The 17705-nt window shown below is 48.9% G+C and overlaps 2 protein-coding genes across 2 annotated transcripts in view; one reads left to right on the plus strand and one right to left on the minus strand.

Moving 5' to 3' along the window:
* Window position 1: 1 nt before the first annotated feature.
* C13H12orf43 (chromosome 13 C12orf43 homolog) lies at window positions 2-10622 on the plus strand. Its single transcript, XM_087943074.1, has 6 exons — window positions 2-190; window positions 4702-4747; window positions 5886-5984; window positions 7900-7973; window positions 8378-8471; window positions 9779-10622. The coding sequence occupies exons 1-6, from the start codon at window positions 67-69 to the stop codon at window positions 10107-10109; spliced, it is 768 nt and encodes a 255-aa protein (XP_087799200.1). The 5' UTR covers window positions 2-66; the 3' UTR covers window positions 10110-10622.
* A 330-nt stretch (window positions 10623-10952) lies between these two features.
* Window positions 10953-17705, minus strand: part of HNF1A (HNF1 homeobox A) — a 30571-nt gene continuing 23818 nt past the window's right edge. Inside the window, exons 7-10 of the mRNA XM_087943068.1 lie at window positions 16575-16766; window positions 16301-16422; window positions 13296-13437; window positions 10953-12357 (exon numbers count right to left, since the gene is read on the minus strand). Coding sequence (XP_087799194.1) covers window positions 12236-12357; window positions 13296-13437; window positions 16301-16422; window positions 16575-16766 — 578 coding nt within the window. The 3' untranslated portion in view covers window positions 10953-12235. The remainder of the gene's footprint in view (window positions 12358-13295; window positions 13438-16300; window positions 16423-16574; window positions 16767-17705) is intronic.

The following is a 17705-nucleotide window of genomic DNA, read 5'->3' on the forward strand; positions in this document are numbered from 1 at the left end:
GTCTCGCGCCTCGCCCTCCCTCCCGGACTACGGCTCCCAGAGTTCCCCGCGGCGAGCGGCTTGGCGATGGCGGCGCCCGGCCCTGAGGCGAGCGACTGTGACAGCGAGGAAGAAGCGGCGGCCTGGCAGCGCCTGCGGGAGGCGGCCTGGGATCCGGCGCTCGGTCGAGCGGCCGCCCTGGATCCAGTCGGTAGGGCTTCCTGGCCTGCGAGGGTCCAGTCGGCCGGGCCTGCTCTGCGGCCTCCGGGAAGGCGCCCCGATCCATCCGGCGCCCCGCTTTCCAAGGGAGTTCTGTGGCCGCGCCGGCCCTGGGCGTCCCCGACAGGCAGTCGAGCCTTTCCGGCGTCTTAGGACCTGCGGGATGAGTCTCCGCGGCGGCGGGGCTTGCTCTCAGGCGGGCGCCGGGGAGACGAAGCGCTTCGGTTGCTGCCAGGATGGATGTAGGGCAGGGGTCCCCAACCTTGGACCCCTTTAAGCCTGGTAGACTTCAACTCCCAGGATTCCTCAGCCAGCTTTGCTCTAACTCCACCGGCTTTGCTGGCTGAGGAATCCTGGGAGTTGAAGTCCACAAGTGCCAAGGTTGGGGACCCCTGATCAAGGGAGGGGGTTTTTGGGGGGGGAGGGGGGTGTATGTGCGTCACAAAATATACCTGTGTTTTTATATACATACACAACACACAAACATATACAGACAATCCTGGACTTACAACAGTTCATTTAGTGACAATTTGAAGTTAAAACGCCACTGAAAAAGGAGAGATTCAACCTAGAAATAAGGAGGAATTTTCTGACAGTGAAAACAATCAACAATGGAACAGAAGTTGCCCTCGGAAGTTGTGGGAGCTTCATCACTGGAGGCTTTCAAGAAGAGACTGGGCTGCTCTCTGTCAGAAAGTGGAAGTGGAGGTTGGACTAGATGACCTCTGAGGTCTCTTCCAACTCTATAAAGGAGATTTATGACCATTTTTCACATTTATGACCGTTGTAGCATCCTTATGCTCAGGATTCACATCCTTGGCAACTGGTTCGTATTTATGACGGTTGCCACATCCTGGGCTAATGGAATCCGCCTTTTGTGACCTTCTGAAAAGCAAAGTCAATGGGGAAGCCAGATTCACTTAATGACCGTATTACTAACTGAACAACTGTTGTGGTTCACTTAACAACTGTGACAAGAAAAGACAAAGTGGGACACAACTCATTTTAATGGTCTTGCTGTCAAATTTTGGGCTCAGTCATCGTAAATCATATTATATGTAATATAACACATAATATATGCATATGCATAATATATATGTGCTACAAATACAGTCACGTAAGAAGGAGGATTCAAAACCCATCACCTCCCTGTGACGGAGTTTGTGCAACAGACTCCGGGAGGTACTTTCCATCACTCAGCTCAATTTGCCCTTGGAGGTTAGTGCTGCTTTATAAGGCCTTAGAATTTTTGGTCACCCCAATATAAAAAAGATGCTGAGACCTGGAAAGAGTGCAGAGAAGGGCAACAAAGAGGATTGGAGGCTAAAAAATAAGAACCATTGCAGTCTAGTGAAATAGCACTAGCAATAGCCCTCTAGACTCAGACTTATATACAACTTCAGAGCCCTCTCTATGCAGTTTACAGAGTCGGCCTGTTGCCCCCAGCAATCTATGTCCTCATTTTACCCACCTCAGAAGGATGGAAGGCTGAGTCAACCTTGAGCCAGTGAGAAGTGAATTGCCAAACTGCAGGCAGCTGGCAGTCAGCAGAAGTAGCCTGCATACTGCACTCTAACCACTGAGCCACCATTGCTGTAGGGATGATACAGTAGCAGTGCTCCAATATTTGAGGGGCTGCCACAAAGAAGTGGGGGGGTCAAGCTATTTTCCAAAGCACCTGAAGGCAGGACAAGAAGCAATAAACAGAAACTAATCAAGGAGAGAAGCAACCTGGAATTAAGGAGAAATTTCCTAACAGTGAGGACAATTAATCAGTGGAACAGAAGTTGCTTTCAGAAGTTGTGGGTGCTCCATCACTGGAGGTGCTTTAAAAGGAGGGATCCTTGCTTTGGTGCTTCTAATTGTCTGCTTATATTGAATGACAACAGGGGAGTTAACCATCTTTGCCTCTTCTGAAGACTTTGCCCTAGAGATGACCCATGTCTATGGAATGGTCTGAGGCTGTCAACTCTGCTCCTGTTCTGATAGCCAGACACCACCAGACAAGTGGGGGAGCATTGGAAAATGGGCAGAAATTGGTAGTGGTGGTGCATATCCCTCTATGGCCGGGACCTGTTTTGCAGTAATTCTGATCCTTTATAGACAGATTGACAGAGTTGGAAGGGGCCCATGTGTGTTGCTGATGTTTTTAGATATTTATGCTCTATCTGGTTAAAAGAAAAACCTGGGGCAGGAAGCAACACTTTTCCTTAGGCTGACTGGGAGAACTGAGAAAATGGCTGGCGTGCAAAAAAAAAAATCCAGCCCCGTCCCTTATTATGTGCTGACACTTCATAAAAGTAGATCAACTGGTGGCATGAGGAGAGCTGGGTCACGTGAGCAGATCTTTGTGCAACAGGTCTAATGCAAGCAAACGTAGCTTCAGAGGGATTAAAGAAACGGGAGTGGTGGGGTTTGTTATGATATGGGTTGCCTCCCAAATGCGGGAAAAATTCCTTTGCAGAGCTTGTTTCGACATCACTGTCGAGGAAGCCTCGTCCAGCACCCCCAGATCTCACCTGTCTTCGTGTTGTATCACCTGACAATTAAGGCTTCAAGAAAAGACCTTAAGGAAAAAGAATTCAGCATTAAAATGTGGAGAGAAATTGGGGCCTGAGTTCTCTTCTCCCGACTAAACGTGTTAAAAGCCACCAACCTGCTCGTCCCTCCCACTAGGCAAATGTCTCTCCTAAAATGCAGTACAAGGAGTCCTCACTTGCTGGCTGCAATTGGGGACAGTCCGTTGCTAAATGATGTGGTTGTAAAGCAACGTCAAATGACTGTGCCAACATACAACATCAGTTCCAGCTGTGGTTGTAAAGTGAATTGTCTGCAGTCATTAAGCAAGACACTTTGTGACTTCCAGCCAGCTTTCCATGGTCTTTGCTTGTCAGAAGCAGCAGCAGAAGTTGCAGTTGTGGTCGTAGGACTGCATGGATGCTGTGAGAATCTCAATTGCAAGAACCGATTGTAACTCATCTTTTTCAGGGCTGTCGTAATTTCAGATGGTTGCAAGGACTACCTGTATAGCATCCGGGACTGGAATCCATATACCAGGTGCCCCATTTTATGAGTTTTCTGGCCATAAGAAAGTAGCAAGAAGTGAATCATTGAAGTTGTTAAATTAGCAACGCAGTTGTGAAGTTAAGAATCCGCTTTCCCCATTGGCTTTCCTTGTTGGAAGGTCGCAAAAGGGGATCATAATTCAGTAGTGAAGCACCTGGGGATGCAGTGGTCATAGTTGTGAAAAGTGGTCATAAGTCACTTTCTTCAGTGCTGTTGTAATTTTGAATGGTTACTGAATGAACTGTTGTAAGTCGAGGACTGTATTTGCCTTTCTTGCTTCACTATCACACTGTTGGCTTCTATTCAACTTGTCCATCGAGACATCCAGATGCCTTTCACATGTCTGGCTCATGCATCCTGTTATTTTTTTTATTTATTATATATATATATATATATACACACACACACACACACACATACATACACATATACACACATACATCACACACACACACGTGTATATATATATATATATACATATACACATACATACATACATATATATATAGTGTGTGTGTGTGCGTGTATTTACTTTTTTCTTACTTAGATTAGGAGCTTGCTTTTGTCTCTGTTTACATCCATGCTGCTGGGTTTTGCTCAAGGTAGCTCTGCTGTCTGCTATCTGTACACTGATCACCATTTCCCTAGTTCCTTGTCAAAGCCATTTATCAAACAGAACCTGCCATCCCCCCACCCCTTGATGCTCCCCTCCAGCTCAGCACAGAGCCATTGAGCATTCTCTGCTTACAGTGGTTCAACCAGCTCTGCATCTACTCAGGGGTAGCATTGTCTGGTCTCTGTTTTACTGACTTCTTCTCTACTTGGCTCATGAGAGAGGCTTTATCATGCTTTGATGAATAGCAATGGCACTTATATGCCTCTTCACAATCCTTTCCAGCCCTCTCTAAGCGGTTTACAGAGTCTTGCTCCCAACAACAATCTGGGTCCTCATTTTACCCACCTCAGAAGGATGGAAGGCTGAGTCAACCTGGAGCCAGTGAGAATCGAACTGCTGGCAGCCAGCAGTGAGCAAAAATAGCCTGCTGTGCTGCATTCTAACCACTGTGCCACCACAGCTCTTAAGACTTTGATACCAGCCCTCAGTAATTTAAAGCCCTCTCTAAGCAGTTTACAGAGTCAGCTTATGGCCACCAACAACCTGGGTCCTCATTTTACTGACCTTGGATGGAAGGCTGAGTCAACCTTGAGTCAGTAGACGTAGCCTGCAGTACTGCACTCTAACCACTGCGCCACTGAAACTCAAACAGAAGGTGTGCGCTGCATTCCCGTAGTCAGTTAAACTGGTCTTTCTGCCGAATTCTCTATGGATCACTAGAGCTCTTTCTGCCATCAGTTTTCTATATTTCTAGATTCCTTAGTCGCAACTGTTGTGAGTTCATGTTGAAGTCTTTTTTTAATTTGGATTTTTGTTTTCAGAGAATTCGAGGAAAAGGAACCAGCAAGCAGGTGGATCCAGCATCAGGTAATTAAGCTGTCCCCAACTGCATCTACTAGACCTAATTCTGAGTCTTAAACAGGGGTACCTCTTCCCTCCATTGCAAGTCACAGCTTCCTTCCACAAGCAAGAGAAACAAATGTTTGTGGGTGAGAAACACTGAAGAGTGTAGGCTGAAATCCTTGACTCCTGACATGCTAGCTTCCCAAAGGCAAGAGTCAAAAGGTTCAGGCAGCACTCAGGAGGAGGCGGTTTCTTCACTGAATTGGGGATTGTTTCCTGCAAGTCACATTTAGACTTTAGAGATCTACTACAGTGAAAGCAGACGAATCCCAAATCACATAGGGTAGGGCAGTGGTGGCTAACCTGTTTGGGCTCCTGTGGCAAAAATTGTGTACGCGCTTATGCGCTTGCGCTTGCGTGCCAGCACCTAGAAGGCAATGCACGCTCCCCTACTCCCCCTACACATGCGCGTGCAATCCCCACCCCACTCCATTGCTGCCCCCTTACCTGCACTACACCTCACAGCTGATTTTCGGCCGGTTTGAGGCCTTTTTCAGCCTCCCAGAGGCTTCAGGAAGGCTACTGCAGGCTTTGCAGGCTGAAAACTAGGCCCATTTCATCACTTCCGGTATTTCCAGAAAAACAGGAAGTGACAAAACGGGCTTAGTTTTCGGCCTGCAGAAGCCTTCCTGAAGCCTCTGGGAGGCCGAAAAAGGCCTCAAACGAGCCAAAAATCAGCTGTGAGGCGCATGCGCAGTGAGGTAAGTTTTCCTGCAGCTCTTGTGCCAGCACAAATGGCTCTGTGTGCCACCTTTGGCACGCGTGCCATAGTTTGCCATCACGGGGGTAGGGTGTTTCTTTTCCCACAGCTTTCCAGGGACATCCACGGAAGAGCACGGACTTCAGCTCCCAGCATCCCAGCCATCAAAATCATTTCAGAGAGCACTGGAAACTATAGTTCATACAAATTATCTGTCCTGGATGACATGAAGTGCAATTGCCAGATTCTCTCAGGGATCCCCAAATCCATCCCAGTGATTCTGTTCAAAGTGAACTGCCCGAATGGATAATCAAATTGATAATCGGTCAAAGTCTTCTAGAGATTACTCCTGTGGCAAAGGGAATCCTAGAAAATAACTGAACGTTAATTCTCCTGAAACAGAGAGAAGATCTGCAATCATGAGCAGGATGGAAATGAACTGCAAACCACACCAGAATTTCGAGCACACGTTGCAAAGAAACTGGACACGATCTTGGACAAGTAGGCACAAACATTTTATTCACATTTTCCTCTTGGGTATGGCCTTGTGGGAGCTTTTCCTAGAGAATTCTGAATAGCAGTAGCAATACATTGAGACATTTACTGCTTCACGGGGCCTTGCGACCCTCTCTAAGCAGTTTACAGCCTTTTGCCCCCAACAATGTGGGCCCTAATTTTACTGACCTCAGAAAGACGGAAGGCTGACTCAACCTTGAGTTGGTCAGGATCAAACTCCAGATGGTAGGCAGAGTCAGCCTGCAATCCTGCATTCTAACCACTTCACTATCATGGTTTCTGAATAGTACATTTTACATTCCCACCCTGAGGATCTTATCGATATACTGCAGATACCTCTTAGTTGGCAATATGCAGGTATCAGTGTTGTTGGCTTGCAAAGCAGTTTCTAGAGTAGAGATCCCGATTTGCACAGAATTGCGTGAACATCCCTGGCATAAAAAAAACTCCATGATGTGCTTCTAACCCAAATGTGCCAACCTGCTTGGTATGGCCCTTGGCAGGGAATGCTTCATGTTGCATGGACACAACCAAGGCTGGTAGTCCAACTTCTTTCCAATCAACATGCTCCTTGAAAATCTCCATGGGCAGCAGAAGTCAATATATAAACGCTATATATATAAAACGTACCATTATATGAATGTTTAAAATAAATAACTAAACATCTGTGGAGAGTGGCTTTTGGGGGATGATGACTTGGCCCATGAGAGAGAGCGGCAGAGTCCCTGAAGTAACAACTGAAAGAAAAGAAATACAAGTACTCCTCATTTTAGTAACTGCCTTGTTTAGTGACTGTTCACAGTTATGATGGTGACGAAACAGTAACTTTCCATCCAATCCTTGCATCTACACCTTTGGAGGTCACAGGAAAGCTGAAGTGAAATTATCAGCCCAGTGGCAGTTCCTCTTAGTGGCTGTTTTGTTTAATGACTGAGTTGAGGGTCCCCATTGTGGTCACTACACAATGATTCCCTCTAGATATAACAGAGGTCTATGAAGCCCAGAGAATATAACAAGATAGGATCAATCTGAAAGGAAGTGATGGCCTTGTGGACTGGAGGGGATGACATGAAGGTAGAAACGTGACAGGAGGGCTAAAAATACAGGTCAGAAAGCAGGCATGGGTGTTATCTAGCTTTGCTGGCTGAGGAATTCCGGGAGTTGACGTCCACAAGTCTTAAAGAGGCCAAGGTTGGAGACCCCTGATCCAGTTGTGATGGTTGCAGGTGAAAGGACCCAAAGGCTGGAGGTATTTGCATGTTACACACCTCAGTGATGGGATAACGGAAGAACCAGAGATGAATCTGTGGGCAAAATGTGCAACATTCTGAACCAATGTCATCAAGGGGAAAGTTTTTTCTATGCCATCCGTGTCCCTGTCCAGTGACTCTGGGCAGTTAAAACATTCCCATTAAGTAGCCTGAATGGATGTGTTGAAACAAGAGGAGAGGTGATTAACTTTCCTTCTTTGAAGCTAACCAAATAACAACTGATTTCAAAATAACCGTCCTGTCTTGGTGAAAAGATCCATTACTTCCCACACCAGCCACGCAGTCCTAGATTTCTCTGTGCCTTTCTCTAGGTGTGGGAGGAGGGGAAAGCCCCTGACTTTGCTCTTTGCCTCTTTCCACCTGCATTCCAGGCTCCCCTGAAGTCATTTGGACAGAATCGGTTCTGCTGGTCTGGCTCCGTATCTCTGGTTTATGGGCCCCGGGTTTTGGGCCTTCTGGGAACTTAGGCCAGCTAGGAGTGTTAATGGTCAACAAGCACTCGGCTGCAGATTTAGCCTGTGGTTTTTTTCAGGCAGAAAGCTCACTGCTGGCCTCCTTTGGCACCACGCTCAGGGGCAGCCCTGGCTTCCTCTCTTCCTCCGTTGCGCTGATCCCGCTTTTCCTTTCAGGGTGATAACCCTCTCGACGTGCCCACTGCGACTCCCGCGACAGGAGAACAGCGCCTTCCTGGAAGAAGACAACGGTGAGCCGCTTGCTTGGGGGAAATCCCTCGCGGTAACTGTGTCCTGTTCCTTTAGCCTGCTGTGCCTGGAGTTCCAGAGCAGGGAAGCTGTGCTGGCTGGGGAATTCTGGGAGTTGAAGTCCCCCGGGTCATACAGGTGCCAAGGTTGGGCACCCCTGCTCTAGGCGGATGCTTGAGCCGCATGGGATTGACAGGGGGGAAGGGGAAGGGGTTTACTTCTTTCCAAGGGTCTGTCTTTCGGCACCGGACATTGATGCTTGCAGTGTGAGCTGTAGGAGGCTCAGCTCCCCTAAGCCTTTTTCTCCCTCCTTTCAGGCAGCAGCTTTTAATTCTAGAAACGGGCCCAGCCTGAGCCACTAACTCACACAGCACCTTCCCTCTTGTTTCCTCCTGAAACGGTGCAGGATTCCGCCTCTTCTCCTCCTCTGTCCTGGGAGACTGTGGGGAGCCAGAAGCTGCCCCTCCGAAACGGTCGGCATTGCAGCATTCCAGCTCCAGGTAAGGAATGGGAATGGGGGGGGATCTCTGCCATGAAAGGGGGCAACAGACGAAGACTTCTGGCTTGCCAGTGAGCCTTGGTCAGGCTGTGAGGCTGGTTCTGGGCTCTGCCAGCCTGCCAGCCGAAGAGGGCCTCGCCCTCCTGGGTTCATTTTATTTGTTTACTTCTATCTCATCCAACTCAAGGTGGCAAATATACGAAGGCTCCTCCTTCTCCTGTTGTCCCACCAACCACCACTCCGTGAGGTGGGTTGGCCCAAAGATAACCAGGTGGCTTTCCTGCCTAAGGCAGGACTAGAAGTCACTGTCTCCCTGGGTGATTGTCCCAAAGTCTTCCAGGGATCCTTCGTGCCTAAGGAGGGATTAAAACTCACGGTCTCCTGGTCATTGGCCCAAGATCGCCCAGCCAGTTTTCGTGCCTAAGGGAGAACTAGAATTCGCTGTCTCCTGGTTTCTAGCCTGGTGTCTTAACCACAAAGCCAAACTGATTCGTATTCTGTGTCTAGCAACAATCTTTAACTGAATGGAGAGAACCTTGGTCCTCTTTAAGCCGTGGCTTAGATCAGAGATCTCCAAACTTGGCCGCTTTAAGACTTGTGGACTTCAACTCCTAGAATTCTCCAGCCAGCTATGCTGGCTGGAGAATTCTAGGAGTTGAAGTCCACAAGTCTTAAAGCGGCCAAGTTTGGGGTCCCCTGGCTTAGAGGGTGGTGTGGACCAAGGCAGTAGGTTTAACTTGATGCCAATCTAATTTCTTGATAGGATTTACACAGCACACAGCATCGTAAACGGATTCAGTTTGCATAACACGGTGATTGTGTCCACCCAGGATAACAAGTGCATATTGTGCAAACTCAGCACGTGAAGTTGGGTGTTGTACAAAGAATATTGGTTGAATAACTTGATTAAAGATAAGTCGGGCATGACTCACTCATAAAGGAACGAAACAGCTGGTCTTCCAGTTAATATGGCTTCATTACTATATTCCCCCCACCCCATCCCCACGTGTATCTAGATCTTTTGCACGGTTTCAGTCTCAGAATTGTAAGCCATTAATGTGTGTGTGTGTGTGTGTGTGTGTGTGTGTGTGTGTGTGTGGCATTCAGCTTTGTTCAGGTATTTTCCCACATCATTGTAGTTGTGCTTTTAAAGTTGTAGCAACGTTTCGGCAGAATCTCATCTGCCATCATCAGGCTTCTGTATAGTGTTCATCTTATATTTTATATATATATATACACACACACACACACACACCTATATATTATTTATAGTAATTCTGCTTTCCTCCCTGCTTGTGGTTCTTCCAGCGGCCTGGAAAGTGACTCAGATTGGCACAGGTGCCAAGAGGTTGCGGTGACGGCAGCGGACATTCTGAAACAGAGCGGTCTGCCCCCACCAGTGGCCCAGGACTCCGGCCAAACAATAGAGGCTGCATGGAAAAAAGTCAAAAAGAAGAAGAAGAAGAAGAAGAAAGGGAAAAGAGAGGAGAATGGCCAGCCAGGGGCCATCGAAGCAGCGAGTAACAGCCAGAACAAGGAGCTCTCCTGTCCCAGCAGTCCAGAGGCCATCAGTTGGACAGAGACGATGCAGAGGAAGAGGAAGAGGAAAAGGAGGAAGACAGAAGCAGGAACGGAATGACCCTTCCTCCAATACTTGTTTGCCAGGGGGAGTTACTTCACAGGGGGCAGGGGGCTCCTGAGTTGGGCCTGGTTTGGCTGGGAAAATGAAGGGACTCATTCAGTGATGGAAAAGAGCTGCTCCAACTACTGTGGTGGGGAGGGTAGCATCACAAATTGGGAGGAAGAGCCGGCTGGCACTCCTTGCATCCCATCAAAGTGGACACCCCAACTGCCGCTTTCTCGGGTGAGCCTTGGCGGCTCTTGGAGCTGCGGTAAATGAGGGGGGGGGGCGGGCAGTGAAGATTGTGGGTGGGCAGGGATGACCAGCTTTGTGGGTCACCTGGAGGAGTGGCCAGAGCAGCTTCTCTGTTTTCTCACCTCCTCCATCTGAAGAATGATGTGACTCCGCCTTTACAGACATGGTTCCAGATCCTGTGAGATGGGTCACTTTGTAAATAGCCAATATACATAACAATATTTTAACATCTCCCCTGTTTTATTGACCAAAAGTTAAATATATGTACAAAACAGAGCTGATGAGGCCCGTGATTCTGCCTGTGAAATCTCCAGAGTGCTCTGGGGCCTAAGAGCAACACCTGGAGCTTGAAACACCCAAATGGATAACTTTGGCTACTGATTTACAAGATTCAAAAGCTCAATGAATAATATTCTGAGCCTCAAATAAGTACAGGGTGATGCATAGGCAAGACTTATGCCTAGTTAATTTCTGATTTTCTTTTCCACTCTGACTTGACCAGTGATTTTCCCTCTGGCTTTTTTCTTCTGGCTTCTTCCATGTGAACAATTTGTGGTTCTCCTAGCAACAGAAAGATCTTGGCTATGCCTGTTGTGTGTGGAGACACTGCTCTCCAGTGAGGAGGCCAAGAGTAAGCTAGCATATCTCCAAACATTCACTAGGAAAGAAGTTTGGATTGTGCATTTGGAGAAGTGGCCTAATTGGCTGAGTTGTTGCCGGTGATAGCAGACACACGTCTCCAGCCAGTTGTCTCCGGAGCCGGATTCCAAAATGAGCAACCGCTAGGGAAAAAGCACAGCTACCATTTAAACCCCCTGTGAAAAAAAAAAGCCTGTTTCTGCAACTGGTCCAAATTATGCCCAGTCAGAGGCTGTTACATAACTAATCTAGCACTTGGGAGGGAGGAGGGGTGCCTGAATCCAGGAAGGGAATGTTGAGGCAGATCAGATGCAGGTGGAGGGAAGCTGGTGGAATGCAGGTGGTCTCCAGTTCTTTGACTTGGGGTAGCAGCAACAGGGTTCCTTTGTTTTTAAGCAATTTATAGAAATGATGCTCATCCTCTTTGGGGATTTATTGCTATTTTTACAAACATCATGAGGACAAGCTATTTGGTTTGCTTATTTCTAAAATGGGAGGTGAGACTTACATGTTTCCATGTTTTACTTAGGCTCTTAACTCTATTATGAGCGGGTCTTTTAATTTAAATTTGAAGCAGTATTCTGTTGATGATGTAGAATGCATCTGTTACACTTGATTGCTGCCAGCGCAGATTCCTGGTGCCTTGCACAATTGCACAAGCATGTAGAAGGTCCAGGAAGTATCAACTGCCTGGTTCAGACCTTTGGCATTGCTCTCCTTGCAGTTTCCGCTTCGGGCTCAGCCTGTGGGGCCGCTTGTGGGCTGAGAACCTGCCAGGAGCATCTCTGCAACCAGAGCCAAGTTGAGTCCAAGTTCTCCCAAGGCTCAGTGCCCCAGGTGTGTGCCTGTCCTAGAGGATGAGTGGTCCCTTTCTTTGTTCCCTGTTCCAACTCTGCTTTGTCCTTCTTCCGAGTCTTGCTCTGGGATCCCACCTGAAGAGCAGGAGGCCCCTCACTGTTCTACTCCACCCTCCCTCTGGCAGCCAGCCAGCCCCAGGTCAAAGAACATTGTCCACTACAAACCCTTCCTGTCTTCTCAGCAGTGCAAAAGCTCCGTCTCTGCCCCCTGCTTGCTTGGGGCATCTTTTCCTTGGAGTTTTGAAATTACAGCCTGTGGGAGAAGGGGGGAAAGCCACACAAATCCCGGCAGAGGAGGCAGCCAGGGGCACCGCCTGGCCTTCCGGCCCAGGAGCAGGGGAAGGTCCCACGGGCTGCAGGCAAGGGCTGCCGAATGTCCAGTGGCCGGCCGGGTTATTGCGTGGAGGAAGCCATGTGGGTGGAGATGAAGGTCTCTATCACGCCGTGGGCAGAGGGCAGCAAGTGGCCGTTGGAGGAGTCGGAGCTCTGGTAAAGGACCAAACTGCCGGAGGAGACTGTTGGGGGGGGGGCGGGAGAGAGAAGGGGGTGGGGGGGCAGCAGAAACAACAGGTGAGCACATCGCACAAGGAGCTTTTCGCTCTTTCCTTCACAATCCCTACACCCCCCCACCCCAAAGTATCCCAAGTCCTATTTAATCAGCTCATTTTAAAAACACGGAAGGGATCATTGTTAAAGCCACCTGTGACAGACAGCATGTTTCATTCCTAGAGCAGGGGTCTCCAACCATGGCAACTTTAAGCCTGGAGGACCAATTCTGGGAGTTGAAGTCCACCAGGCTTAAAGTTGCCAAGGTTGGAGACCTCTCCCCTAGAGAGTTTGTGGCTGACTGTTTGGGGGCATCCCATTCTGGCAGGGGATGGTGGCTCTTCTGAGATGACACCCCTTGCTAAGCAGATCCCCAAGGAGCAGAGGAAGGTCCCCGTCTCCCTCCTTCGCCCCAGGCCACTGAAGGCAAGCTTGCCCCTTTGCCTTCCTTTCAGGGCTGTGGAGAGCATTTGGAAGGGAGGGGGCTGCCAGCATCTCAAAGCCTCCGCGCCCCAGGGGTGGGGATGCCTTACCTCTGCAGACCTTCTCCAGCCACCTGCAGATGGTTGTGCACGATCGGAGAAGATGGGGTAGCTGTGTGTACACCCACAGGTGGCCGGGTTTGTGCACAGTTAGCCCCAATCGATTTGCCCAGATTAAAGACAACCGACCCAATTTTATAACCTTTTTGCAGGGGTCATTAAGCGAACCCGGTGGTCATAAGTGCAAATGGCGGCTTTGAATAAAACGTTCAGGGATCTAACGGAACATTTAGGGCCGAGGTCTCAAAACTTGGCCACTTGAAGAGTTGTGGACTTTAACTCCCTGAATTCTGGGAGTTGAAGCCCACCAGTCTTCAAGTGGCCAAGTTTGGGGGCCCCTGTCCTTGGGGAAAGTTGCCACTTACCAGCGGGGCTGGAGGTGAGGCGGGGTCCTGACTGAAGGTGCGACTGGATGGATCCTTCCTGGCCCTGCAAGTGGACCGAAGGCTGGCTGGTCGGCGTTGGGATCCCGGATTCCGTGGGAGTCTCTGCGTCTGACGTGAAGATCTGGGGGGGAAATCGCAGGACAACCCAAAGGCTGTTACATAGACAGCTTGCCCATGGCTACTTGGGAGACGCAGCACGGTAGAAGACTAAAACAGCAGTATTGGGCTTAGAAAGGCTTAGAAAGTCAAACGGATGCAAAACGTTCAGAAGAAACGCTTTGAATCTTGCAGAGTGATGGCCCCTCTGATGTTCAGTATCCAGGGTTGCAGTGTGTTTGGGCCTAGAGGGTTTTTATTATGGGCTTCCTCCTGCCCCACACAGCTGTTCCACACAGCTGTTTGTCAAAGAAGAGTGAACCAAAGCTTTTCACTATTCACCAGCACTTGGAGCAGCTGTCAAATTTATTCTTGCCCAGTTCCCTTTATTCTGAGCATACCCGAAGAAGCCTTTTTTGTCCTTCGCATCCTCCACTAAAGCTCCTCTTATTTGGAGGGTTTATTTTCCTCTCTCTAAAGTCTGAGGCTTCCCAGCTCTGCTCTTCCATGAGAATTGCCTGCCTCTCCGTTTCCTGAAAGTTTTTTCCTTCTCTTTCTCTCTCTCTCTCTCTCTCTCTTCAGATTTTCACTCAGCTTTTGTGTGCGGCTCTGCTCTTGTTTCCTTTTTCCTTCATTTGGTTTAGAGGTTAACGGGCACTTTTAAAATCCCCTCCTTTCGGAGCAGCTATCCATCCTGAAGTCCTCTTCCCATTTCTCTCTCCTGCTACGTGTCCTATTTTATCCCTCTTCTATTTTGAACAAAGTTCAAATTCCTTAAAGTCCAAGACACACATGTGCCCATGCTAAGACTTATTATTTGTTAAAATCCAGAATCAGCATTAAGTGGTCCATTTCCATTAATTTTCCTGCTGTTTCTGTTTCCTCAGCTAAAACTTCCTATTGCTTTAGCACAGGGGTCTCCAACCTTGGCAGCTTTAAGACTTGTGGACTTCAACTCCCAGAGCTTTGCTGGCTGAGGAATTCTGGGAGTTGAAGTCCACAAGTCTTAAAGCTGCCAAGGTTGGAGACCCCTGCTTTAGCATGCAGTCCAGGACAGCTGAGCCTCTTCTGCCTTCCTGGACTCTTCCCCTGGAGCGGATGGTCATCAAGAGAAGCTTGGAATGTATTGAAAGGGACAAGAGAGGTTGGAACTTCCCTCAATAGCCTTTGGTGCCTCTGCAACTGGCAAAGTGCGAATAGAATTAATTAGAATAGAATATCAGAGTTGAAAGGGACCTTGGAGGTCTTCTAGCCCAACCCCCTGCTTAGGCAGGAAACCCTACACCACTTCAGACAAGTGGTTATCTAATCTCTTCTTAAAAACTTCCAGTGTTGGAGCATTTACAACTTCTGGAGGCAACTTGTTCCACCATCAGGAAATTTCTTAGTTCTAGGTTGCTTCTCTCCCTGACGAGTTTCCACCCATCACTTGGCTCCCTTTTTTTTCTTAGCACCTACAATTTGCTGGCCCCGTACTTTGCAGGCAAGCCCCCTTCACTTTTCCTGCTTCTTCATCCAGCTCCTTCATCTTCTTTAAAGCAGCTGAGTTCTCCCACCCCTTAAAGTAGCTTTAAAGAATTACGTTCACATTAACAAATTGACTACGGCCTGAAAAAGATGGGCTGCTTGAATGAATAATCAGGACGAGTTTCGCTTCTACTTGCCGGAGGTCCAAAGGCCGCCTGAGTCCCTTTTCAAATGGTGCAGGGACCTTAAAATAACACTCAATCTTTAACAAGCAAATTAAACTTCACAATACCATAAAATCAGTAATAAAGGCAATCTTGCCAGCCTTGGCCTTTGATCTTCTAATCTTAAAGACTTCGGAGGAGAAGATCAAAGGCACAAAGTTGGCCATAAAGCTAGGAAAGAGAGAGAGAGAGAGTCCTGAAACCTTTCAAAGGCGGGAGGCTCTGCTTGTCTTCCGTCTAAGAAATATCTCAGCTTTTTATGGCCAAGGAAAACCTGCCCTGGGCAAATTTCCTGTGCTCACACAACCCTTTTAAGCAAGAGTGGGGCCACCTTTTGTGAACCGGAGAGTGGCTTCACAAGGAGGTGGGCAGCATATACATTTAATTTAATAAATGCATAAAATGCAACCAGCTCTCCTTGCCAACCAAAGAACTGGGGGATACCTTGCAGGAACAAAGCAACCTCACCAGATAAAGCAGAGCCAATATTAGGGTTTGGGGCAGGATGTTTCACTTTAAAGCAGAGGCCTCCAAACTTGGCAACTTTAAGAGTTGTGGACTTCAACTCCCAGAATTCTGGGAGTTGAAGTCCACAACTCTTTAAAGTTGCCAAGTTTGGGGAACCCTGCCTTAAAGGGTGGGAAGGAGAGCAGGACCTCTGTGGAGGGGCAAATGTTTCCATTCCTGCCTTCATCCCCTAAGAAGACCCTCCAGAATGACCCAAAATCCTATTTGAAACTTGGGGTGTAAAATTTAGCAGGAACAAAGAGATTTAGTTTCAGGTTGTGAAACTCACACTTGTGTTTGGCTAGCGGTGTCATCAAATTGTTTTTGCAAACCACTCCTTTCTTAGAAGAGAAGAGTATTTGCGGCTCAGGGTTGAGCTGTTGGGTCTTTGGTGCTCTCTGAGCTTGCCTGCTTTCTTGCAGACGTTTTGTTACCCAACTAGGTCGTATCATCCGTGCTAGAAGAGAGTGGGGTTGGCTCTCGGTTTACATACTAGTTTCTTGTCCTGCCGAAGAAACTGTAGGATAACTTCCTCCTGAGAAACTTGCCTCTTGGGCCAGGGTTTGGTCTGCTGTGGGTGCAGGAGCAGATCCCATGTGGTTCGCCTCAGCTTGTTCTCTGTTGCTGCTTGGACCACTTGGGGGTTGGCCCCTTGGGCTCCCTTCACCCCCCCCAGTCCCCCCCCCTCACCTGTTTGGTGGGTGTCAGGCTGGCCAAGGTACTGAGGTTCGCCGTGTCTGTGATCACCATGGTCTGGGGGAGAAGGCTGGTGTGTGCATATTGGGTCGCCTCTGGCTTGTGGCTATAGAGTCCTGGGGACAATGGAAATCAAGAAGGCACCATGAGCAGCGGGGGGCTTGAGGGACAGGCTGAAAGGCCCTCCTTTCCATCAGCTCCCAGGTGCAGGAAGGGTGCCTGGTGTGGAGCCTTCCTGGGATGGCCGCCCTCCCCTGTCCAAACCTACCGTGAGGCGCCTGGATCTGGGCCATGGTGGCCATGAAGGGGCTCTGGTTAAGGTGGCCCTGGACCTGCTGCATGATGGGCTGCTGGTAGGACGGGTGCAGCTGCTGGGAGAACTGGACCGGCTGGAGGGTGGTGAGGCTGCTGCCCATGTTGTTGATCATGGGGACGCTCTGACCTTGGGTGGAAGCCAGACCTGGAGACCACAGACCCTTCATCAGACTGGGCAGCAGCACCCAGAGCTTGTCAAACCCCCAGTGGGGCCCCCCTTAACATGATCCCGCAGCCCTCATGCACACCGCCCCACCATTGGATGGATTCGTCATCATGCTAAGCCCCAAGATAACCCATTGGCTTGGTTTTGTCCTAGCAGATTCTTTGGGGCAAAATGGGATGACTGGCTTACTGGCCACTTGATGGCTGGTTCAATTGAGTTGGCTTAGGGTGGTTTAAGGCTCTGGCCCAGGGCTGTCAAACTCAAGGCCAATGGGCTGGATCTAGCCTGCAGGGGGCTTAGATCTGGTCCATGAGGCCCGTCTGGAAGCAGCAAAGGACTGGCCCACAGTGCCTCTGCCAGCAAACATGGAGCTCAGGGGGGGGGGCTCCGTTTTCATTGGCAGAGGGCTAGCAAAGCAAACTAAAAACACAAAACAAATGTTTCCCCTTTTGCAGTGGAGCATCCAAGAAGGGACAGGAAAGAGGAAAGGCAAAAAAAAAGAAGGGAAGAGGGGAAGAGAGCAAGGAAGGAAAAGGAAGGAAAGAGGGGAAGGAAGGAAGAAGAAAGGAAGGAAGGAAGGAAGGAAGGATGGAAGGAAGGAAGGAAGGAAGGAAATGGAAGGAAGGAAGGAAGGAAGGTTATAATGAGAGTGAGGAAGGGTCTTAGGGAAGTCCTGCCTTAGCACTTGGCCAACACAGGTGCCCCCAAACCGATGGACTGAACTGGCCACGCCCACCATGGCCACACCTCCAGCCCTCCAAGGTCCAACACAACCCTGATGCGGCCCTCAATGAAACGGAGTTGACACCCCTGGTCTAGCCATTGAGCATACGGCTTTCCATAGTGTGCCATGCTTTTTATTGGTAAACTATGGTTTATAGGATTCTGTTATGCACATGGACTTAAACTCTGGTTAAG

This window comes from Notechis scutatus, chromosome 13, assembly GCF_049901735.1.
Source record: "Notechis scutatus isolate UNSWTSFEM ecotype Mainland chromosome 13, rNotScu1.2, whole genome shotgun sequence".
NCBI classification, from domain to species: Eukaryota; Metazoa; Chordata; class Lepidosauria; order Squamata; family Elapidae; genus Notechis; species Notechis scutatus.